Below are 20575 nucleotides of genomic sequence, written 5' to 3'. Positions count from 1 at the left end.
TGTTGAATCTTTATTGGTTTTTGGGAAGCTTTAACTGTTGAACACCGCAAAACATACAAATGTTATATTAATAAAATTTACAAAAATCATAACAAAATAATTATTATGTCAACAAGGACTTTTTATATAATTTATTTGTCTTCTTATTTTATTTACCTCTTACCTTTTATTAATATACTACGTACGTTGCCGTGCTTGTTTCTAGAGACGAACATAAAAGATCCCATTGAGGACTATAGATAAAGTGGCAGAGGGACAATAAATATTGTCTAAGAAAGGATATTTTCGGAAGCACAGAGCTGAGTGCAGACAAGATGGCTCTAATTCAGCGGTCGTCTGCACTCAGCCTTATTTATTGCATGGACTTGCACTTGAGACGACCCAAGATTTTGCTAAATCAAACATTTTCCTGCAGATTTTCTTCTTTCCAACCCTAAAGAAGAGGCCGATGGTTTTAATTATACTATAGCAACCGTGAAGTGGCTACGCGCGTAGTGGCTTTCCCATAGTTAAAATGAGTACATATTAAGAATATCCCTAGCGCAGAATTACCTGCATCATGAGCATAACCCACATACACACCTTCACGTACCCTCACATTTACACCATCACACAACACAGCCAAATTAGGTACTACTTAGTTAAGTGTATTGTTTTTTACCTTTTGTAAATGTTTGAATCTTTTTGTATATAATATATTATATTCCATATTTGGCTAAATTTTTAGTGTAATTGTTTGTTTTTTGTTTTATATATATTAATTGTTAGCTGTAGGATTTCGAAATAAATAAATATAGTGAGGGACACCGTGCAACTGGCACTGGTGCTGTAGCTCCACTAGTTTGTTTCTTTTTATAAAACCATAGACAACAGCCACACGAAGCAAACGGTAGTTGGCTCTTTGCATTTATTAGAGGCCGTATCGACTACAATCTTATGTTTCATGTCCCCAACGAAGCATATCCGTTATAGTTGCATTATTCACGAAATTATTAAAATTTCTTCTGAACACTTGACGTATTATTCCTGTGAGAGCTCTAAAAGATGTCAAATTACAAAAGCATGTTGTCCCCTGGGGAGAGATTGTGTCATATTTCTCCTTCGTCCAATCGTTTGTCGACCGTTTTAGTGATATTTTTTTATTTTCCATTTTTAAACAAGAAAGATTTTTACACTATCAAAAAGTGTTTCTTAATTAAAGCTGTATGCCATTTGTAAGTGCTTGTAGGATTGAAATGGTATGTACATATATATGTACATAATTATCGTTATATATATCCCTCATAAACAGTAAATCAATATATTTTATCTCTTTTAATCACAACGTAAACGCAATTTGTCAGAAAGAGACGAATGATTACTTTTGTTGAATCATTCTAATAAGGTAAATTTATATTTATATAAATTTATTCGTTTCGCATTTTTATTAGGTTTCATAACTATATAGTTTTTTTTGTTATTAAAATTATTTTTTCGAAGAAATGCATTAAAATAACAATATACTGAATGATTACTAAATCACATCAAAGAATTCAATTATATAATTTATTTGAAATTATGCTTAAAACGCTTCTACTTATAACAAAGACTGAAGTTTTACAACGAAACGAGCACAATTTACATTCTGATTAGCACTTCATAATAACGAAGCTTCAATACAAATGAGATATAAAACATAATTCATAACTGTAATTTCTTTTTCGGGAGCTCAAGGTAGCGGCAGTCAAACTCAACCTTGATTCGTGCGTTGGAGTCACGATTATAGATATTCTTTTTATGCCTAATAAGAAAGAATTAAGAAAACGGATATATATAATTCTGAGGCCGAGACCAATGCTAGCGCCGCCACAAGTTAGTTTTTTATATTATATATTATTGTATAAGCAATTATTGCTGACTAAAAGTCGATACATATATAACTTTGTTTTATTACTTTATAATATAACACTTTCTAGGAATAATTCTGACTCTCTTTTAATTTACCTGGAAAATAGGCAGGTTTTTGAGAGTTACCGTAGTCAGAATTCAAAATACCCAGGGAGCGTTGCAATTTAAATTGTGCCTGCCTTGATTTTCAATTCACACTACTCTGCCCCCGATGACATATACATACTAGCATTTGATTACAAATTTGAATTTCTGAATAAACCCGTAAAAACACCTTGTTTATCAATATGAATGGATTCTTTATGGATTCTCGAGATTTTTATTCTTACCTTTAGAGTAGAAACTCCATATAATATTTACGACATTATTTCATAACTTAAAACTGTCAGTTAAGTGTTAAGACTGACAGGAAATACCTGTAACTTTTATCTTAGCTTAAAAGGTATAAGTCTGTGCTTCGTTGAGATTAATTTCAGTGTTACAGCAGGAACTTGACATTTTAGTGAAAGTCCATTTCAAGTGGACTGATATTAAAGCTTCAAAAAATCTCGTTACAAAATATTAAATAGCCTATTATTCTGTAAGTGGCAGCAAAATTAAATCGTGATTATTCGCGCTAGCGCCTTCTCTTCACGCTCCACGCTTTGACTTTTATAATAACGAATACAGCTTGACACATTTAAAATCAAGAAAGTATATTTTTCTGTACTCTCTAACTAAATAAATAAATTCTTAATTACAAAATATTTCTTTCTAAATGTATAATTATTCTTTGTTCTTGTTATTGGCTTCAGTTCTAATAATTAAAACAATACAATTGTTCCCTAAGGTAAATAGTGAAAATGATGAAATGCTAAGAGTAGTATCTCATGTTCTATTTGCGTATAACACCGCCGAAAAAGTTAACCTTCGTTTGAAATTATCTCCAGGTTTACATACAAGTACTGTACGGTATTTAAACAATACCTACAATTAATACCTTTCAAACCTACTGTAACCAGTGAACCGGCAGTCACACGAAAGACATTCACCAATTATATTTGAACCACCAATGGTATTTTTTTTACGAAAGTTCAATGTTAATAATGAATAAAAATGAATTTATAACATTCATTTAAAATGCATTTTGTGAGTATATTATGTATACAAGAGTTCTTAAAACAAAACCCTGACAATGTTTTTTAGGTTTTTGAAGAGAGTAGAACGTAGTTACAGGATGCAGTGAGCCGTGAAACAAAACAAATATCTCGATATCGTATGGGCAGGCGCATTGCACTGCAACACAATGTTTTCATAAAGTGTACTGACTATATTAAACTTAGAAATTGTATATCTTTCATAAGCATTGTCCGCTATTATATAAATTATACGAAACGAAAATACTGCCCAAGTATAAAAACACGTGCCCCCGTGCTTAAAGTTATTAAAAGAGCCTGACTCGCGCGAGTTCACTTCAAGTTACCAATCTAAAATTCCTCCAGCGAAATGGGCGAATTATTTGAGTTGCAGTTCAAAAACCGCCACGAATACCACTTCTACATTTCTATTACTATTTGTTCTCGATAAAATATATAATAATTTGCAAATACTAGTACAATAGCTTAAGATACGTCTGTTTAGAATCTATTTATTCGGTCATTAAATTATAATTATACAAGTTAAGAAAACTTAATTATTTAAGTTATCCTAATACAGTATATACAATCCAAATAAAAAATCAAGCTCCTCATAGGTCAAGCGGGGTTTTTTTAATACTATGTTATCCCGTTAAATGGCTTCAATGTAATATAATATATTATAAATTAATTACTTAACTCAATATTTTACTTCTAGCAGTATTTTATTTCTGTTATAGGATTTTTTTAATGCAATATAATTAACAAAACCTTAAACTGTATTTAGTTTTGACAGATTTTAGCCGATTTGCCGAGTTCTCACAGTAGGAGGTTTCATTCGTCGCGAATCTTAAATGAAGTTGGTGTTTGAGTTACCTACCCACGGTCTGCGGCTCGCACTCTCGCGACACGTAAAGCCTTTCTAAATTAGATCCGAACTCGCCGCGAGCTTTCAGTTTTCGGTAACAATCCTAACTCATTTGTGACTGTTTTAAAAAGTTTTATTTTAAACAGATTGGGCTCGTGTTGTGTCCCAGCACGAATCGTTAAACATTCAAGTTGGATGAAGAGGAATCAATAAATATATTTCAGGAGAAGTTGTTCTCTGGTTTTTATATTACCGTAAGTCTGGAGTCAAAAGTAAAAAATCATTTATTCATATTGGTAACACAAATCACAATGTACACTTATGAACGTCAAAAAAGAAATATAAATTAAATGCTTGTAATTTTACATATACTGCCAGTTCTCAAATCAAGGGCGGAACGGAAGAGAAGAACTGGCAATAAACTCTCCGCCACTCTTTTAAATCGCCAAGTTTTTTGTTTTACCCAACGTTTGTAAGGAGCTGCAACCATTACACCATGTTCTACATGACATCTCAGGTAATAAATAATAATAAAATAAATTAAAAACTAAGATTTGTCCTCTATCAGCAGGAGGCATGGTGAAATAGGAGCACGCACTTAAATTCTCGTGGGAACAATGCGCAAATACATAGTAAAAATAACTAAGATCACCGAATTCAAGTACGACTATTTACCAAATGGAGTCCTAGGGACTTCCTTGAGCCTTTTACTCGTATAGACTGGCTCACCGTAGTGCACCAGATTGAGTTACTTTCGTCCCAGTCTTAAGCATTACTTATTTTAAAACACTCTCTACTTAAAAGAAGAAATAACCTTTGCAAGCATATGTTTGTTAAGTAGGTTAATGAGTGGCCTCGCGTCATATTAAGTACGGTGCGTTATCCAACCCTTCCCATTCGTTTCACGAGATTACACCGAGAGGGAGGGGGCTCATAAATTCGGGAGATTTATCGTACTTACATCGGCCTACCTGCGCCTAGACTATAATGTCACTGAATACAATTTATTAAATACCGTATTGATAAATGGAAGTGATTTATTTTACAATACAATAAGAGAGAGATAGTAGATACTGCAATGTATATAAACCTTATAACATGTTTGGGTAACGTCTGGTTGGTATTGAAATATTTTGCCCTTTACTACGTTTACGTTTATTTCACTTAGGTAAAAAAAATTGACATGGATTTAGTGGAGCAGGTTTCATAATATTTGGATTGAAGGGAAAGTTATTGATCCTTATGTTGAGTTCTTACATTTAACAATCAGTTTACCAAAAAGTTTGGTCTCCATATTTCATCCAAAAAAGAAATATGACAGCGCTATCGTTTAAGCATGTCACAAAAACATGTCCGAAAATATTTTGTTATGCTTATTGTTTGTAAATATCGTATTTTGTTATGACTATTTGGACCTGAATCCTAATGACCGTTCGAGGAAGGGAGGCTATAAGACAGATGAAATGGATGATAGTGAAGTGGCTAACATCGACGTTGCTGGTTTAATTCAAACTGCGGATGACGACGGGTTAAATAATAGATTCGAAGTAGCAGATGATTCACGGTAAGAGTAATTAGATTTGAACTAGTTTCTTTCCAATGTGTTCTTACGATTGGCTTTTGGTCGACGTGTTACGTTACAGTCGTAAACAAAAAAAAAATACAAATATTTGCTTGATTTGATTCTCAAATTGTATTGTAAATAATAAAAATTACATTGCTATGGTTATTGTTTGTTTAAAACATTGCACTCTTTACAGAGACTATATGTCAAATAGTAATTTTGACTCACTAGTTGAAGCCAACTTAGAAGAGTATCAAGGAAATGAGGATTACTCGAACAAAGATACACATGATGATGGTTTATTCGATGAAAAGCCTCAGAGTTACCGGAACGATCGTTCACTGGTTACTAATGAGAAGGAAATTCAAAGATATGACAATTTTAATACTCAAAATAACTACAAGAATTTACAAAAGAAATGGTAAGAATAACATCGTCTGTTTAGTTGATTAGCACCGGCCTTCTACGTGTATGTGTTATGGTTTCGTATAGCAGATATACAGCATAAAATATATATATATATATAACTTAGTATTGAATCCAAGCAGCAGATTTAGTATTTATAGGGCTATTAAATGGAAGCAGACTAGTCAGTGAATTACATACGGTTGAAGAAAAATGTGGGTCAATACCTACAAACATAAATTAACGCCTGAATGAAAATTTGTAGCAAAATGACTAAGATAGACTGCTATTTTGAACAGCAACTATTGTTTAATTTATTAGATTTTTAAAAAGGTTTCTAGATATTACCCGTATCTGTTCAAACTATGTTTTTTAAACCCCTCTGAATTGCTCTCAACAACGTTTATTGAAATTATCTTGATTGCGCCTATAATACTTACGTGCTGCAAATACAGACACTACTACACTACTTTGGCGCCTTTCAAATAATTCTAATATACACAATTGTTACAGTGTGTTTAAAAATATGAAAATTCCTTTTTTTTCCCATGAAAAACGGAAGACGACTCGGCCAAAGAACAAAAAAAGAAAATTATTTAACTTTGCATCAAAAAAACTAAAGGGGAAGGCCAGTAAAGTTACTACGCCTTTGAGCTTGACAACACAGAGGTCTACAGAAAGCACTTTATTTAAATTGAATAAAAGATCTTATTTAGAACGAGTATGTCCTATATGTAGACGAAAATTGATAGCGAGACGGGTGAAGAGCTATGAGCAATCTACTAGTTTAATTCACAATAGCAGACAGTTTTATAATAGAAACCCATACAATATTGTACATCAAGGTAATTACAATAAAATAAGTAAGAGCGAAGACGAAGAGCCTGAACAAACAATGAGAGATCCAACATTATCGAGTGAACTCTCTCCGGAAGATAATTATTTGAGAGATTCGTGATGATATGTTTATTTTGAATAATTTTGTAAGTGATTGTGAATTATTAGATGTACAGTGTTTCATTAGTCCTTTCTTTGATACAGTTAACAAATATAGTATATTTTGCTGACACTTTCAATTAATTTGTAGATTGAACATTAAATAATATTATTTATATTATTAACAAGATTAAAGCAAATTAGGTTCCGGGTAAGCGATGCAAATTGCCCGGTAATGTTCCGACTTTACTGTCTCAAGAAAAGCGGCAACGATCATTTAGACATTTTAACCTTACCTTGCCATTCGGCTTTATTGACATTATGAGTGTAGCTGGTGAGAACTTATTAGCTTACTTGACACCGTTATTATCACTATATTTATATATTTACTAGGACTAATTATGAAAGGGAATAGTTAAATTTATAAATATTAATTTATTTTAGTAGAATTTGAAGTCTTTGACGTCTGTAGCAGCTGCTTCACATATTTTTTCTGTTGTGTAAGGACCATCTGAAACATAAACTCTATAATTAACGAAAAAACTATAAAACTGAATTAAAACGATCGCTTCATTAATTCAATACAGGATTTTCAATACAATTCGTAATACACGAATTCTATTCGAAAGAACAAAATGACAACGCTTTTTAAGTTTTCAATAGCTATTCAATTTTACATATTGTTCGTAATATGGTCTCTTTCACATGTGAGTAGATGTAGATTATTCGTATATTTTTTATCGATACAATTTCATTTGTATTTCTTACCTATTTGAAACCATTTATTAGATGGTATGCCAGCTTCGTTTCTAGCGGATACAATAGCTTCTCGCATCGCAAATGGTACTGATAAAGCCATCACGGTCGCCGGTTCACCAACGACTAAAAAAAATTAAAAGACCATGTTATCGTTATCGTTTACTTATTTAAAGACATAGTGTAATAAATTTTTAATTTTTTACATAATGTTCTAAAAATATATTACTTAATTATATTGGGACAATGTAATGTCAAAATATTTTAATTCCAAATGAGTGCTATTTTTAGTCCTAAAAACTACAACATATTCTTTTGAACTAGTTGCAGGTTACCTTTAGCGCCAAGTATTAGATCGTCATTGTAAGGTTTTGGCTTAAAATAGACTCGAAAATCTATAGGAATGTCTAAAGCTTGAGGAATCTTGTAAGTCCATGTGCGGTCAGTCAGAAGCTCCCCTGTCTTGTCGTAAATTAACTCCTCCGTAGTAAAATATCCGAGACCCATAATGAAAGCACCTTCTATCTAAAAGCATGACAAATTATGACAAATATTATGTTAACATTTTTCAAAACGCAAAGTGCAAAATAGAACGATTATTTTACCTTCCACTTCTCAATCGTTTATGCAATAAGAAACCGTATTGACTTACTTGTCCAATGTCAACAAGTGGATTCACACTTCTACCAACGTCTTCTAAAAGGTCTACTCTTCGTATACTCCACTCTCCTGTTAGGACGTCAATTTCGACTTCTGCCAAGGTAATTCCGTAAACGTCAAAGTGGCGAAGATCTTTGGTGGTAACAAAACCATGACTTTGCAAATCAATCCCTCTCTTAAATGCTTCTTGTATTAAAGATTCCCACTTTGGATTGTTAAGTTCTATTTTTAAAGGATTCAATTTTTCAAGGAGATTTTCACAGGCTCTTTGAACTCCAATACATATTGCTTGCGAAGTTGTGCTTCCGACTGTAGCCATCGTATTAGGATTAAATGTTGTATTATTGGTTTTCACTTTTATTTTGTCTACAGAAATGCCAAAGTAATATGCACATACTTGAATCGCCTTAGTATTTATTCCTTGACCTATTTCAACACCGCCGTGCGTTATTATTACAGTTCCATCACCACGTAAAACAGAAATATTTACGTCAGAATAATATGGTGATTTTGAATTCCATTTCATAAATAAAAATCTCAAACCACGTTTTTTCCAGCGATTTTTGCTATTGTAATCCTCAACCTGCTTCTTCCTCTCATTGTAATTTGCCTCTTCCTTGAGATTATCTACCATTTCACATAGTATGTTTTTATATTTTGGGTCTAAGTTAGACAAACGTATAGTTACAGGGTCAATGTTTAATTCATAAGATACCCTTTCAAGAATCGTTTCAGTTGCTGTAATTGCCTCGAGTGAACCTGCAATAATAATCTATAAGTAATTTGTATTGTGTACAAGAATATGAGTATTTCTCTAAACTTTTCATTCATACACATAGCCCAAAGTTAGATGGCCTTATTATAAAATCTGACTTTTACGTAACGATTACGATACGATTTTTCTAACATGAAAAATAAAACCTACCTACCTACCGTTACAACCCTTTGTATTCATTTGTAATAAGGAAGCAGAATTATTCTTAACCAACATAATTTCTGACTTACCTGGAGATCTGCAAAAAGTATTAGAAGCTGTATTGGTTATAACATCAAAAGCCTTAAAGTTAAATCTATCTTGCTGGTAACAATTATAATAGACGTCGTAAGTAAGCATTACTAATCTTTCATTTACTAAGTAACCGTTATCTTCATAAATAGTATAGTCCATATACTGTATAACACCTTCCCTGTTTAGGCCAACCTGCGGAATTTGATTTTATATAGTTTTTAAAATTAATATTGGATCTAATATTCAATTGATATCTTTAAATACAATATATCAATAGAGCATATTACATAATGCAATTATTTTATCTTTAAGTTAACTATAATGAATATTACCTCATAGTCAACAGAGGACGGAAACCTTTTCCCAACGATCCTCATTGTTGTTCGTAATGGTAAAATAAAACGACATGGGCGGTTTAACTTGTAGGTCACTAGAGTACACGCCGATGAAACTTGAAGACCGCGAGTGATCTTGAGACCAAACGCTCCACCACAACGGCGAGCGTCGACGTCAATCCTTATTAATTTGAAAAGATTAGATTTCTTTGAAGTGATAATATTTATGTTTAAATTTGAAAGCTAAATAATATAAAATAAATATTTAATAGTTATTTAGCATATTGATTAATATGATTACCTATTCTGATCAATGTTTAAGCAACGCGCTGCTGCTGCTTGATCTGAGTCAGTGCATTGAGTAGATGAACGAACCGATATCCCTTCTTCTGTCGGCCATGATACACAAACTACGTTTTCATAACAGAAATGATACTGCCCATAAATAGTGTTATTGCCTCGTATAACAGTAACAACGTCATTAGCTTCCTTACTTGCGTTTATAGTCTTCACAAGACTTACATTTTCTGTTAACGTTTTCGCTAATTTAACATCAACAATAGGTATTTTTGAGGAACTATATTTAACATTTACCAATTTTGCCGCTCTTTGAGCTATTTCATTACTTTCTGCGACAATTATTCCTATAGGCTGGTTATAAAAATTAATTTCGCCATCGCTTAGTAATACTTCATCTGTGGTTGTTTCAGTTACACCGTTAGTAAAGGAATTTGTACCAGGAATGTCTTTGGCTGTATAAAACGCGATGACACCCTTCGTATTCTGTAATTTTTAAGTTTATTATATTAAATTAGTTTTATTATATTATTTAGTTTATTATGTTATATTTTTAACATCTTTATTTATTTATTAAGTTTACGACATCATATATAGTACTAAATCTACTGATTATTTTACAAAATCTTCCATCTAAAATGTATGACAAAGTAAACATAAGTTTTACAAAAAAATAGAAATTAAAAATTAAAAATCACACATCAGTGTTGTGATCTGAAAGTAGTATTGTAATTTAAAATAATGTCAATACTACTTTTTAGAAATAGGTAAAAATAAATCTAAATAGAAGATAAAGTTGATATCTTAGAATATAATATCACGTTATATTAGTATATTTTTAATGTGACTCACTAAAGCCTTAGTTGCATCTATTTGATCCATTTGTCCCCGGCCTACAGTACTCAGTACAAATGCTGCATAAACTTCATTCGGCAATGAAATTAGGTCCTCTGCATAGGGAGCTTCTCCTGCGCATTGAATCTGAGAAAATAAATCAATTAAATTTTCTTTAATTCAGTGCACTTGAGTGTGTAGTGTAGTGGCTGATGAGCCCTTTGTGCCTTCTTAACAACAGCGCCACGTCAGTTTTGTAAGTAGTATTAAAAAAATTCAATAATTACCAATCCATCCACTTTGTTAATAGGTTCATTGATTGGCCATACGCTACTGTCAGTGGAGTAGACTTGCTTTCCGCTCGATACTCCTCGCGACTGATGTAGCTTTACTGCACCGGATTTATATCTAGAGTTCAGGATAGTTGGTGGACACAGAGATAATAAGCCCTTAAAAGAATTAAAACATGATAAAATTATAAGAACTTATAAATATTATATTAATAAGAAAAATTGAAGATTAAATTATTATAGCGTCGACGTTACACGTTAGGTACATCACTAAATTAAATTCAAGATACTTTACTAAATCTTCAAGCTTTAATTATTGATTGATTAATTGGGCACCACAAAATATTAGTTTGAGGAAAATTTCGTTTTTATCACCTTGTAAAAAAGTCCAACGGCCAGTCTCCTTCTGTATTCCACGGAGTTGTAGGGCATTTCTTCAATTATTAGTTCTTTTACTAATACCTGTATTGCCGATTGTAATGTATTATTGTCAAACAAATTCTTGCCTTGTAAACACGCTTCAGTTTTACAGGCTCTTGAGCATCCTGTTCGTAATCCTGAGTATATTATTCGGGATGAAACCACCCGGTACGTCTTATCTAGCTTATAACAAAAACCAGCGTTAACTATAGCTTGCGAATTTTGAGCTCTTTTCATCACCTTGAAAGTAGCAATGTGATTGTTTTTACTTAGCGGTGGTAAAACGACATTATATATTATCTTGCTCCTCATATTTTCTTGTAGAAAACTTGACAAAGAAATTATTTTTTTATTGCCTGACGGCTGTACTGGAAAATAATTGTTTACTGTTTAATTAACATCCATTGTTACAAAACTCGATATAGGTATTTCATTAGTGAGTTTTGAGAGGATTTTTTCTTAAAGCTTAAATTCAATAAATTTTCAACAACTTACGTATAGTTAAAGCAGCTCCAACAGTTTCTAAGATGAGAAATATATCAGAAGGGAAATCTTTCTTGTTATGTTTGATCATTAAATTTCCAGCAATCGTACCTAACTATAAAAAAAAAAATTAAACTACGAGATTAGAATGATTAAATGATTATTAAAATAAATCCTTACATTTTGGACAGCTATATGTGCTACTTCCTTCAAATGTTCATTTAATACGTTAAGATAGTTGAATACTTCTTCCTTTTCTGACACTGTCTTAAATATGTCAATTAGCTCAGTTATTGTAGTCCCGGAACCTATCACCAAGTTCTGATCAAAATAATAACCTTTTAATTCGGAGATATCTCTTATATCAATTAATATTCTCGGATATTCTGTAAGTGGAAGAACGCCTGAAAAAAGCAAACTGTGAATAAATGATGTTTTTGTACATTTAAAGCTCATAATGATCTATCTACCTTTTCCAGTGTTTCCTGCAACCAACATATAAGAATCATCGCCTGTTTCATTTAATATTTCGAAAACTTGAGCAGTAGTTTGTATTTTAAACCATTCTCTATCGTCCTTTAGTTTTATGTGTACTCTCTCTTCTTTCAAATCTACAAAACACCAGTCGAACTCATCGCAAGATTTTTTTGAACAAGCTTTTTCTTTACAAATGTCTAAGTCTTCTATGTCTATAGTCAGCTTTTCAGCGGGTGGAGCGTCAACAGCAAAACTTTTTGATGCATCCAGTATCGGTCTATAACCGGTACAACGGCAATTATTGCTCGCTAAAGATTTTTCGATTTGAAGCATATTCAGCTTTTTGTTTTTTAGAAGGCTAAAATAGAAAATAAATACTACAGATAATAATATTCACATATGTACAAAGAAACGCCGATTGCTTGAAAATTAAATTATACATAATTATGTGATATTTTAGTTGAATCTGTGCAATTTGATTGATTTATTTTAAAAGATTATAGTATGCTGCCGCAATAAACACTATTAAAATATATTACCTATATAAAGCCATGACCCAGCCCGGGGTGCAATAACCACATTGGGTGCCATCCTTTTTGGCGAGAGTTTTCTGTATGATATGATAACCCTTGTCTCGGTTTCCAACACCCTCAATTGTAGTAATTTCCCAATTGTGACATGACATCACGGAAACCAGACACTGAAAACATTATAAATATATCATATTATAAATATTATCATGCCAAAAATATATCGACGTGATAACGTCTTATTCATCGATGAACGCTGGCTGCACGCATGAAAAAACATGACTTTTTTCACGTTCTGCCTGAGCCGAGTGTGCCAGAGCGCAGAACAAGAGATAGTGAGGCACTATCGGCCTAAGCGTTTGGCTTGTGGCGTATTTATCTCTCTTCCACTCCATTGGCCGATTCGTCCGAGTAAAAGAGAGACATCGGCAGAGCACAATCTATACGTGAACTGTTTATAAAGTGAAGTGAAAAGTTAAAGAGAATGTTATGGTTTTTTTTTTATTTTCAATAACCTCTACTTTGTATTATACAAAACAATGATAATTAAGTAGTTATAATAATTCAATAGAATTTATAAAAGTTTGCAATTTTTCATCAATGTTTTCTTATGACGTTATCATGTAAAATTATCGTCCGTAAACCGAATTTACAGACAGACAATTTTTTTGATATGAAACATCTATAGCCGCTCGTAAAACCGATTTCTGGCGTGGCGACGCATGACTTGGCCACGCTATATGATGGTATATATATACAGTCTATATGTGTACGGTGTGTGTATTCCGAAGTCACTGATTAAACGAATTAAGTAGTCACGATTTCAAATAAATTCGTAAATTTTTGTATTTAATGAAAATAAATGTTTATTCAATAAATAGTCATCGTTATCTGGAAAAAAATCGTAATATTTTATTTTATAATTATGACATATTTAGTTCCTATCACAATCTGTTCTTTTCTGCATATTACTTTTACAAAATAATGTCGATGTTTCACATCTGCCAGGCGGTCCCATGACGGCTTTTTCAATTTTTTTCCTATTAAACCTGAAGGTGGTCTATAGACTAGTAATGTATTTTCTATGATTCAGAAATATAACAGTATAATGGGTAAGACTGTAAAGATGTATTTCTAGCCAAATTTTTATAAATGACGACTTACGGAGTTGACAGATAGTATGTCTCCCTCGGGTGTCTTCACACTGACAATGCAGGCGCCACAACCTCCTTCCAGGCACATGTACTTGGTTCCTCGTAATTCTAGAGTCTGCCGAATGTAATTCAGAAGCGTAGTAGTGGAGCTCGCTTCTGAACCAACTGATATGCATAGTACGTTAATTATTTATTTATAACCAAAGGAATACAATAATTCCAGTGACGGACGAACACAAATTGGTCATAATTTCTCCGTCTACCGAAGCCACGACATTTATTACAGTAATAATAATATAAATTTTTAAACAAAGTTAACTACACTAGAATTAATGACTAAATACTAAATAATTCAAACAAGGCATGAAATAATGATATACAGTCTTAAACTGATAAGTACAAGGTGCCTTTGAAAGGAATTTCATGTAAGGAATTTTTTATTTTTCACAATATATTTTTATATGTTGGCAGCTGAAAGTTATTATTAAATTGATGTTTTTCGTCTATAAATATAATTTCATACAACACAAATACCTTGCCTTGCATTCTTTGTATTGTGAAGTATATCTCAGGTTAATCAGAACAATTTTTTGAAATCCTCAGTTGTACTTCCATAACGGTATAAAATGTAAGATAAAATAGATTCCGACAAACGTTAAAGTTAGCGTTACAAAGTTGTTTTATAAAATTGAAAATTTTGTAAAAATTGCTCTTAGTTTGTCACACAGTAATGATGTGCGGTTACCAATTTAGTCTATTATAAAGCCGAGGTACTTTTTTGCACTATCTCGGTATAAAAATAAAACATTTAGAACACAAAAAATATATGTTAAAATGTAAAATAGAATTTAGAATGTACATTATATAAAGTTGGTTGGGTCTTTAGTGTAGGGTCGGAACCCCATTTGGTTATAGGCCTTCCCCAGCTTATGCCATTCATCTTTGTTTTTCGACTCCATTCATTGTATGCTCGCTACAGCTATGATATCATCAGACCGGCATTTTTTTAGTCTACCTATTCGCCGTTTTTCGCGGCTAGGCCATTTCGTCACTTTATACGTCCAGCTATTTTCTGGATATCGTGCTAAGTGTCCTGCCCAAGATCATTTTACCTTTGCACCATTTTTTGCACTTTGACCATTTTACGAGTGCACCGAATATTTTGGGTTTCTGCCTTATATGCGCGCTTCTGACTTTATTGACTTTAATTTGTTGATTTGGTACTTAAATTATGGGTCCACGTTTGATGTCCATATGTTAGTGTGGGAAGAATGCAGGTGGACATTACCTTGAATGTATTCACTTCACTTCACTTAACGACTTCATTTAGAGCTATTACGCACTGTCGACTTGTCGCCGGCGACTCGGTCGCTGGCGACTGTGAGTTTCTACAGTTTAAATAGATGTCTACGCACTTGGTCGTCGGTCGCCCAAGCGACTGGGCGACTCGCCGCGTCGTGGCGACACACAAGCGACTGCCGGTCGCTGGCGACCAATAGGAGCACGGCTTCAAATGGAAGCATTCACACTGCGAGCAACTGTCGTAACGACTGGACGAATATACGAATGTACTTGGAATACTGTCGCTCGGCTTGGTCTCCTACCTAGTTGCCTATGTTTTGGTCGCCGAGGCGACCGAGTCGCCAGTGACAAGTCGACAGTGCGTAATAGCTCTTAGAGACCAAATTGCTTTCCAGTAATGGGCTAGCTATGCTTTGATCAACTTCCTCTTCTATCTCGTCGATCTCTTCTCTTTTTGTTTGTGTCTTTAACTTTAAAAGAAATTGTTTCCCCAACTAAATGTAACTATCAACAAATCCTAGTGGTTTTCCGTTGAGATGTATTTTGTGGACCAGTCTGTTGGTTCATTAGTGATTCTTCTTTTACATTATATTAATAACTATGTAGGGGAAGATCGTTACCCTTCGTACGCGGGGCACATTCATACAGTCAAAATAAAACTTGAACGAAACAAAGTACAGTCTTGCTTTTGTATGTGTGCATGAGTCGAGGTACCAACTATACATCAACGAAGTTTCGCGAAATTCGCACCGATGAGAGTGAAGTTACAGGCATGGACGTGTTTTCGCGCTCGGTAAGTAATTTTTTGATGAATGTTTTTGTCTCTTGTTACCATAGATAAAATAAGTTTTCGTGTAGAGTATTCTATCAGTAACTAGCAAAATATACTTAAGATACGTCTCCAATACTAAATTTATGACGTTTTCCTATTAATATTAAAATAAGTTATATTTTGTTGTTATTCAGTTAGAGGGGTACTTTCGGACAGCACTAGATGGGGCACATTTGAACGAATTGTACAACTAAATTTGTATGAAAATTTATCGACGCGAACTGTCATTTTCATACAAGTTAAGTTTTCGACTTTCTACATACACTACTGTTAAGGCATCTTGACTAAACCCTCTGATAGGTAGGTAAGATTGTGTTAGTGTGCTAATTGCTAATTTTTGCATTAACTTTGTCCTGTGTTGCTATCATTGCTATCGTCGATGTAAATATATGTTTATATACCTATTTTTTATTATCTTTATTAAGGTTGATTTTGATGCTTGTGAACCAGATGCTGTGAATAATTTACCAATCCATCAAATAGTAGTTCCTTCGAAGTCAGTTTTGACACCAGAGGCATTTCGACCCTATCCACATGTTGTAAGAAGTAATAAAACAAACAAAATGACGACGACGGCCAGGAAAACCACGAATTTATACTGCCACACCCGAAAATAAGAAGTGCTAATCCGCACCAAAGAGTAAAAAATCTGATTCTAAATTTAAGATACCTAACTAATAAAATTTTGTTTTACATAAGAAAAGCTACGTAATTTTTTTTCACTTTAAGAAAAGTATTTTATTTTTGTTTTATAGAAGTAAAATCTTTATTTTTGTGTTTAATTTCATTGCTAATAAATGAATTTTGAACTACCCCACAGCGTAAGAAGGTATTATATTCCATATTTTAATATATATAAATTATATAAATTATAATATTCCAGATTTAGTTTAAATCATAATTGTGGTTGAAACATCGGATGAAATCATTTGTATTTTTTTTATATGAATCTCAGATAGTTAGACTATAAATTTAAGCTATCAGGTGATTGATTCATGGAAAAAGAAAAAAATCTAAAAATAAAATGTGAAAACCGTACGAAGGGTCCCCACCTTCCCCTACATATTAGTCAAGTATAGTACAAACTAAATCAAACACTAAAAATATTTCTCCAATGAAATAAATTGAGAAAAGCAAACTTATGCAATACAGGTTTTAACCTTTAGACAACCTGAGCATAATACAAAACTGTTGTGAACCTCAATTTGTTTAAACAGATGTCGTTTTTTTTTTGTCTTTTAAGACTCACGTCTCACAGTCGCTGTGTGACTCTCGTATGGCAACAACGTACATCCCAAGTCATATTTGTCTAAAGTTGTCTCTAAAAACTGAGTGTCTACCCAAAAATCAGTCCCTTGCCAATAAAGGAAACTGAACAAAGAAACATATAAGTACATAAAGTTGAGTTCAATTATTATTATTGCATGTTTTATATGGTTAAAATTATATTATCAGACATTTGTGCAATTTCGTAAATAATATATATCATTCTAATGAATATTATACCTAAGGTAGTATTTAAATAAAATTTTAGTTAGTATCGGATAATCTTTCATAAGTAAAAACACTCATTACACAATCTTGCTTTGACATATAATTTTGATATTATTAAAATAATAAATTAAATTAAATTTGAGTTCACTACTCACAATTTTAGTTATAACGTCTATATATCAAAATAAAAACTAAATTATTCTTCTGCCAGGAGGAAACAGAAATTTAACTTTATCTAATGTTTATTGGCAATAACTATGCAATAGATAGCATTTGAGGGCACAACGTTGTTTTATTCAAATATTTTACAATTATTTAGACATATAATAATACGGCTTATTAAATATTTCGGTATAATAAATTCGAAAGAAGTCGATAATTTGCAGTTAACAGGATGCTGAAGGAAGCTTCAGAAAATCAAACATTTTTTTGAATTCTGTTTTAGAATACGGGCTAGACGACATCGGTGTGCACAGAGCAGTTGGTTTTACTACAATTAATATAAAATTTCTAAAAATATGGATGATCTCCACATGTCTATTTCTTACACGATACTGCGATAGTTGCTAGTTTTTGCAGTTTACTTTTAAATTAACGATAATATATCTTATGTAACGTTTATTTATTGAAGTTTACCACATCATACATAGTACTGTATGCTATATTATGTAAAACTTATGACAATTTTGGTAAAAAAAATTAAAAATTCAATAAAACACTAGCAACTTTTGTTAAACAGAAAAAAAATTAATTATCCTCTATCTCCTATGTCATACGTTTACGCTACTTTACAATCGTTTTGAAAGTAGTATGTAATAAATTTTACATCCTATATCGAGCATATCTATAGATAACATTCAAAAAGACAATGGACCGGAAAGACTTGCCTTTAACCTTAGAAGGTTGCAGTTCTGGACCACCACTCAGCTGTAGCAAAGACCTTCTTGCTTTTAAAGTACATAAAATTATAATATCGTGAAATAAAATTGTTGCATAACAACATTTTCCGTAATAAAACGATATTATAGCACATTCATATGCTGTGAAGCACGACTGAATGTAAATATTATTAGTATTAGAAATCAAATTTAAAATGTAAAAATAATTTTAATGGTAATTCACAATATCTTACCAACACATTCGATGTCGTTAACTTTAAATTTAACTTTATCCATGTCTTGATGAACCGTGTACTAGTAAGAGACTAAATAATTTGAAGGCTTAGAAACGTAATTAAAAGTTATAGCGGCAACAATTCGTTATTATTTTAAACTAAATGTTTTATTCAAATATTGATTAGAGACAGCAAAACGCATATATATTTATTTTCTGTATATTGCATATTTTGTCAGACGTAAAATCGATAAAAAATGTTTGTATGGCTTTTACTCTAAAAGATTTAAAGATTACATTCGGGAGACATAATTCACGCTGTCTTCTATGTAATTATTACCATCCATATTATATGTCTCAGACAGACAATACGGCGAAGAGCTTCACAAGTAGCAGGGTCATTATTTAAAAAATGACGGTGGCTGCATGGTCAAATTAGGTTAAATTACTCTAGTTCGGGGCGTTCGGCTTCAGTCAGCCGTCACCTATTCGGATTGCAGTGGTGCGGCTAAAACCATGCAAACGTGTGTAAATCCCCTAGTACAAGACGAGGCTACTCAAAGTTGTGTAACACCCACTCGATCCTTGAATTATAAACGCGAGTGAATGTAATAAATGTAATTTCTCAATGATATTATAATAATAATTATAAAGGCCTTATTTATATCACAAACCATAGGTTGAAAATGGGCTACCACAACCGAATGGCAGTAATAGTGAAGGAGGAATTGAAAAAGGTGATAAGGGAATAGAAGTTATCCTATAATTATATATAGGTGTTTTGGTTAAAAAGCAATAATCAATCGCAGCGTCCCGTAAATACGGGACGCTGCTATAATAGTCTTGTTCAGACTTGGACTGTCCAAATGAAGAAGATTATTCCCAGATTCTTGATAGTGGACGCAAAAGGTAAAATAAATATATAATAATAATTTCATCAACAGCGACCCTACCTAGCCAATTACTAATTACTTCAAGAAATTGCTGCATCGAGCTATGTAGTTGTGTGTCATAGCGCCATCTAACGGAACTGCCGGCAATAGTCGGCATCACGACTGATGCTAATCGGTTGTTATTTGCAAGACTATTTTCTCTCAATACTAAGATTGTTTGTTCAATCCACGACTGTCCACCATTTCTCTAGTGCCCAATTAGCAGTAGGTCTTAAGATAAAAACTAAAATCGACGGTGTGTGTCAAGCACAGATGGTCACTTATTTACGTATTATTAAAAAAAAAAATATCACGAAACAGTTACAGATATCTGATACCAAAACCTAGAGGTTGTTACGCTACTTTTTTTTTATTGAATATTTTTGAGTTTTATGCTTATTATTTATTCATTGTTCAATTCGTCATACATTTCGTTTTGCTCAGTTGTAACTGTGGATAAATTGGTTTATTTTGCACACACAAAGGTAACTTTTTAATTTTCTTAAGACGTATCGCTTATCTATAAAAATGTTCTACTTGCATTTTAATTATTGTCGATACAATAAGGGCTCTAGTTTCGGGTAATTTCACGGTTTTATTTCTATATAGTAGAAGTACGTAATTATACCTGTAACTAAATGAAAGGTATTGTTTCAAACCAAAGTTTAATTTCATATTATCAATAGCCTATTTAATAAAATGAAAACCATTTCAGATTGTTTATAAGGCCATAGAACCTGTAAAAATTGTTATTTTAAATTATTTAAAGTATTGTCTTTATACATTTATGTTTTGGTGGTAAATATCTATGAAAGATAGCGCCGCACCAGTTTCTATGATGTAGCATTCTTTTAAATACTACATCAATGTTAATTATAAATT

The 20575-nt window shown here is 32.5% G+C and overlaps 1 protein-coding gene and 1 long non-coding RNA gene across 3 annotated transcripts; one reads left to right on the top strand and one right to left on the bottom strand.

Moving 5' to 3' along the window:
• Positions 1–5196: 5196 nt before the first annotated feature.
• On the top strand, positions 5197–6899 carry LOC125051921. Its single transcript, XR_007117368.1, has 3 exons — positions 5197–5434; positions 5631–5855; positions 6353–6899. It is a non-coding gene; the product is annotated as an uncharacterized LOC125051921 (long non-coding RNA).
• Positions 6900–7129: 230 nt separating this feature from the next.
• LOC125051920 (xanthine dehydrogenase/oxidase-like) lies at positions 7130–18837 on the bottom strand. Of its 2 annotated transcripts, XM_047652547.1 has the most exons (16): positions 18781–18837; positions 14031–14185; positions 12876–13036; positions 12330–12694; positions 12040–12263; positions 11872–11974; positions 11332–11744; positions 10954–11115; positions 10685–10813; positions 9837–10318; positions 9533–9716; positions 9197–9392; positions 8184–8950; positions 7867–8056; positions 7544–7657; positions 7130–7286 (listed from the first exon to the last, which is right to left on the bottom strand). In XM_047652547.1, exons 1-16 carry the CDS (start codon positions 18821–18823, stop codon positions 7216–7218), a joined length of 3759 nt encoding a protein of 1252 aa, XP_047508503.1. In that variant the 5' UTR covers positions 18824–18837; the 3' UTR covers positions 7130–7215. The 2 variants fall into 2 exon arrangements, with proteins under 2 accessions (XP_047508503.1, XP_047508504.1); XM_047652548.1 differs by lacking the exons at positions 7130–7286; positions 7544–7657 and having other exon boundaries at positions 7947–8056; positions 8137–8950.
• Between the last annotated feature and the right edge of the window lie 1738 nt (positions 18838–20575).

The sequence above is a fragment of the Pieris napi genome, chromosome 8 (genome assembly GCF_905475465.1).
Source record: "Pieris napi chromosome 8, ilPieNapi1.2, whole genome shotgun sequence".
NCBI lineage: Eukaryota > Metazoa > Arthropoda > Insecta > Lepidoptera > Pieridae > Pieris > Pieris napi.
The sequence above is the reverse complement of the archived record's forward strand: the minus strand, read 5'-3'. Positions and strand labels throughout refer to the sequence as shown.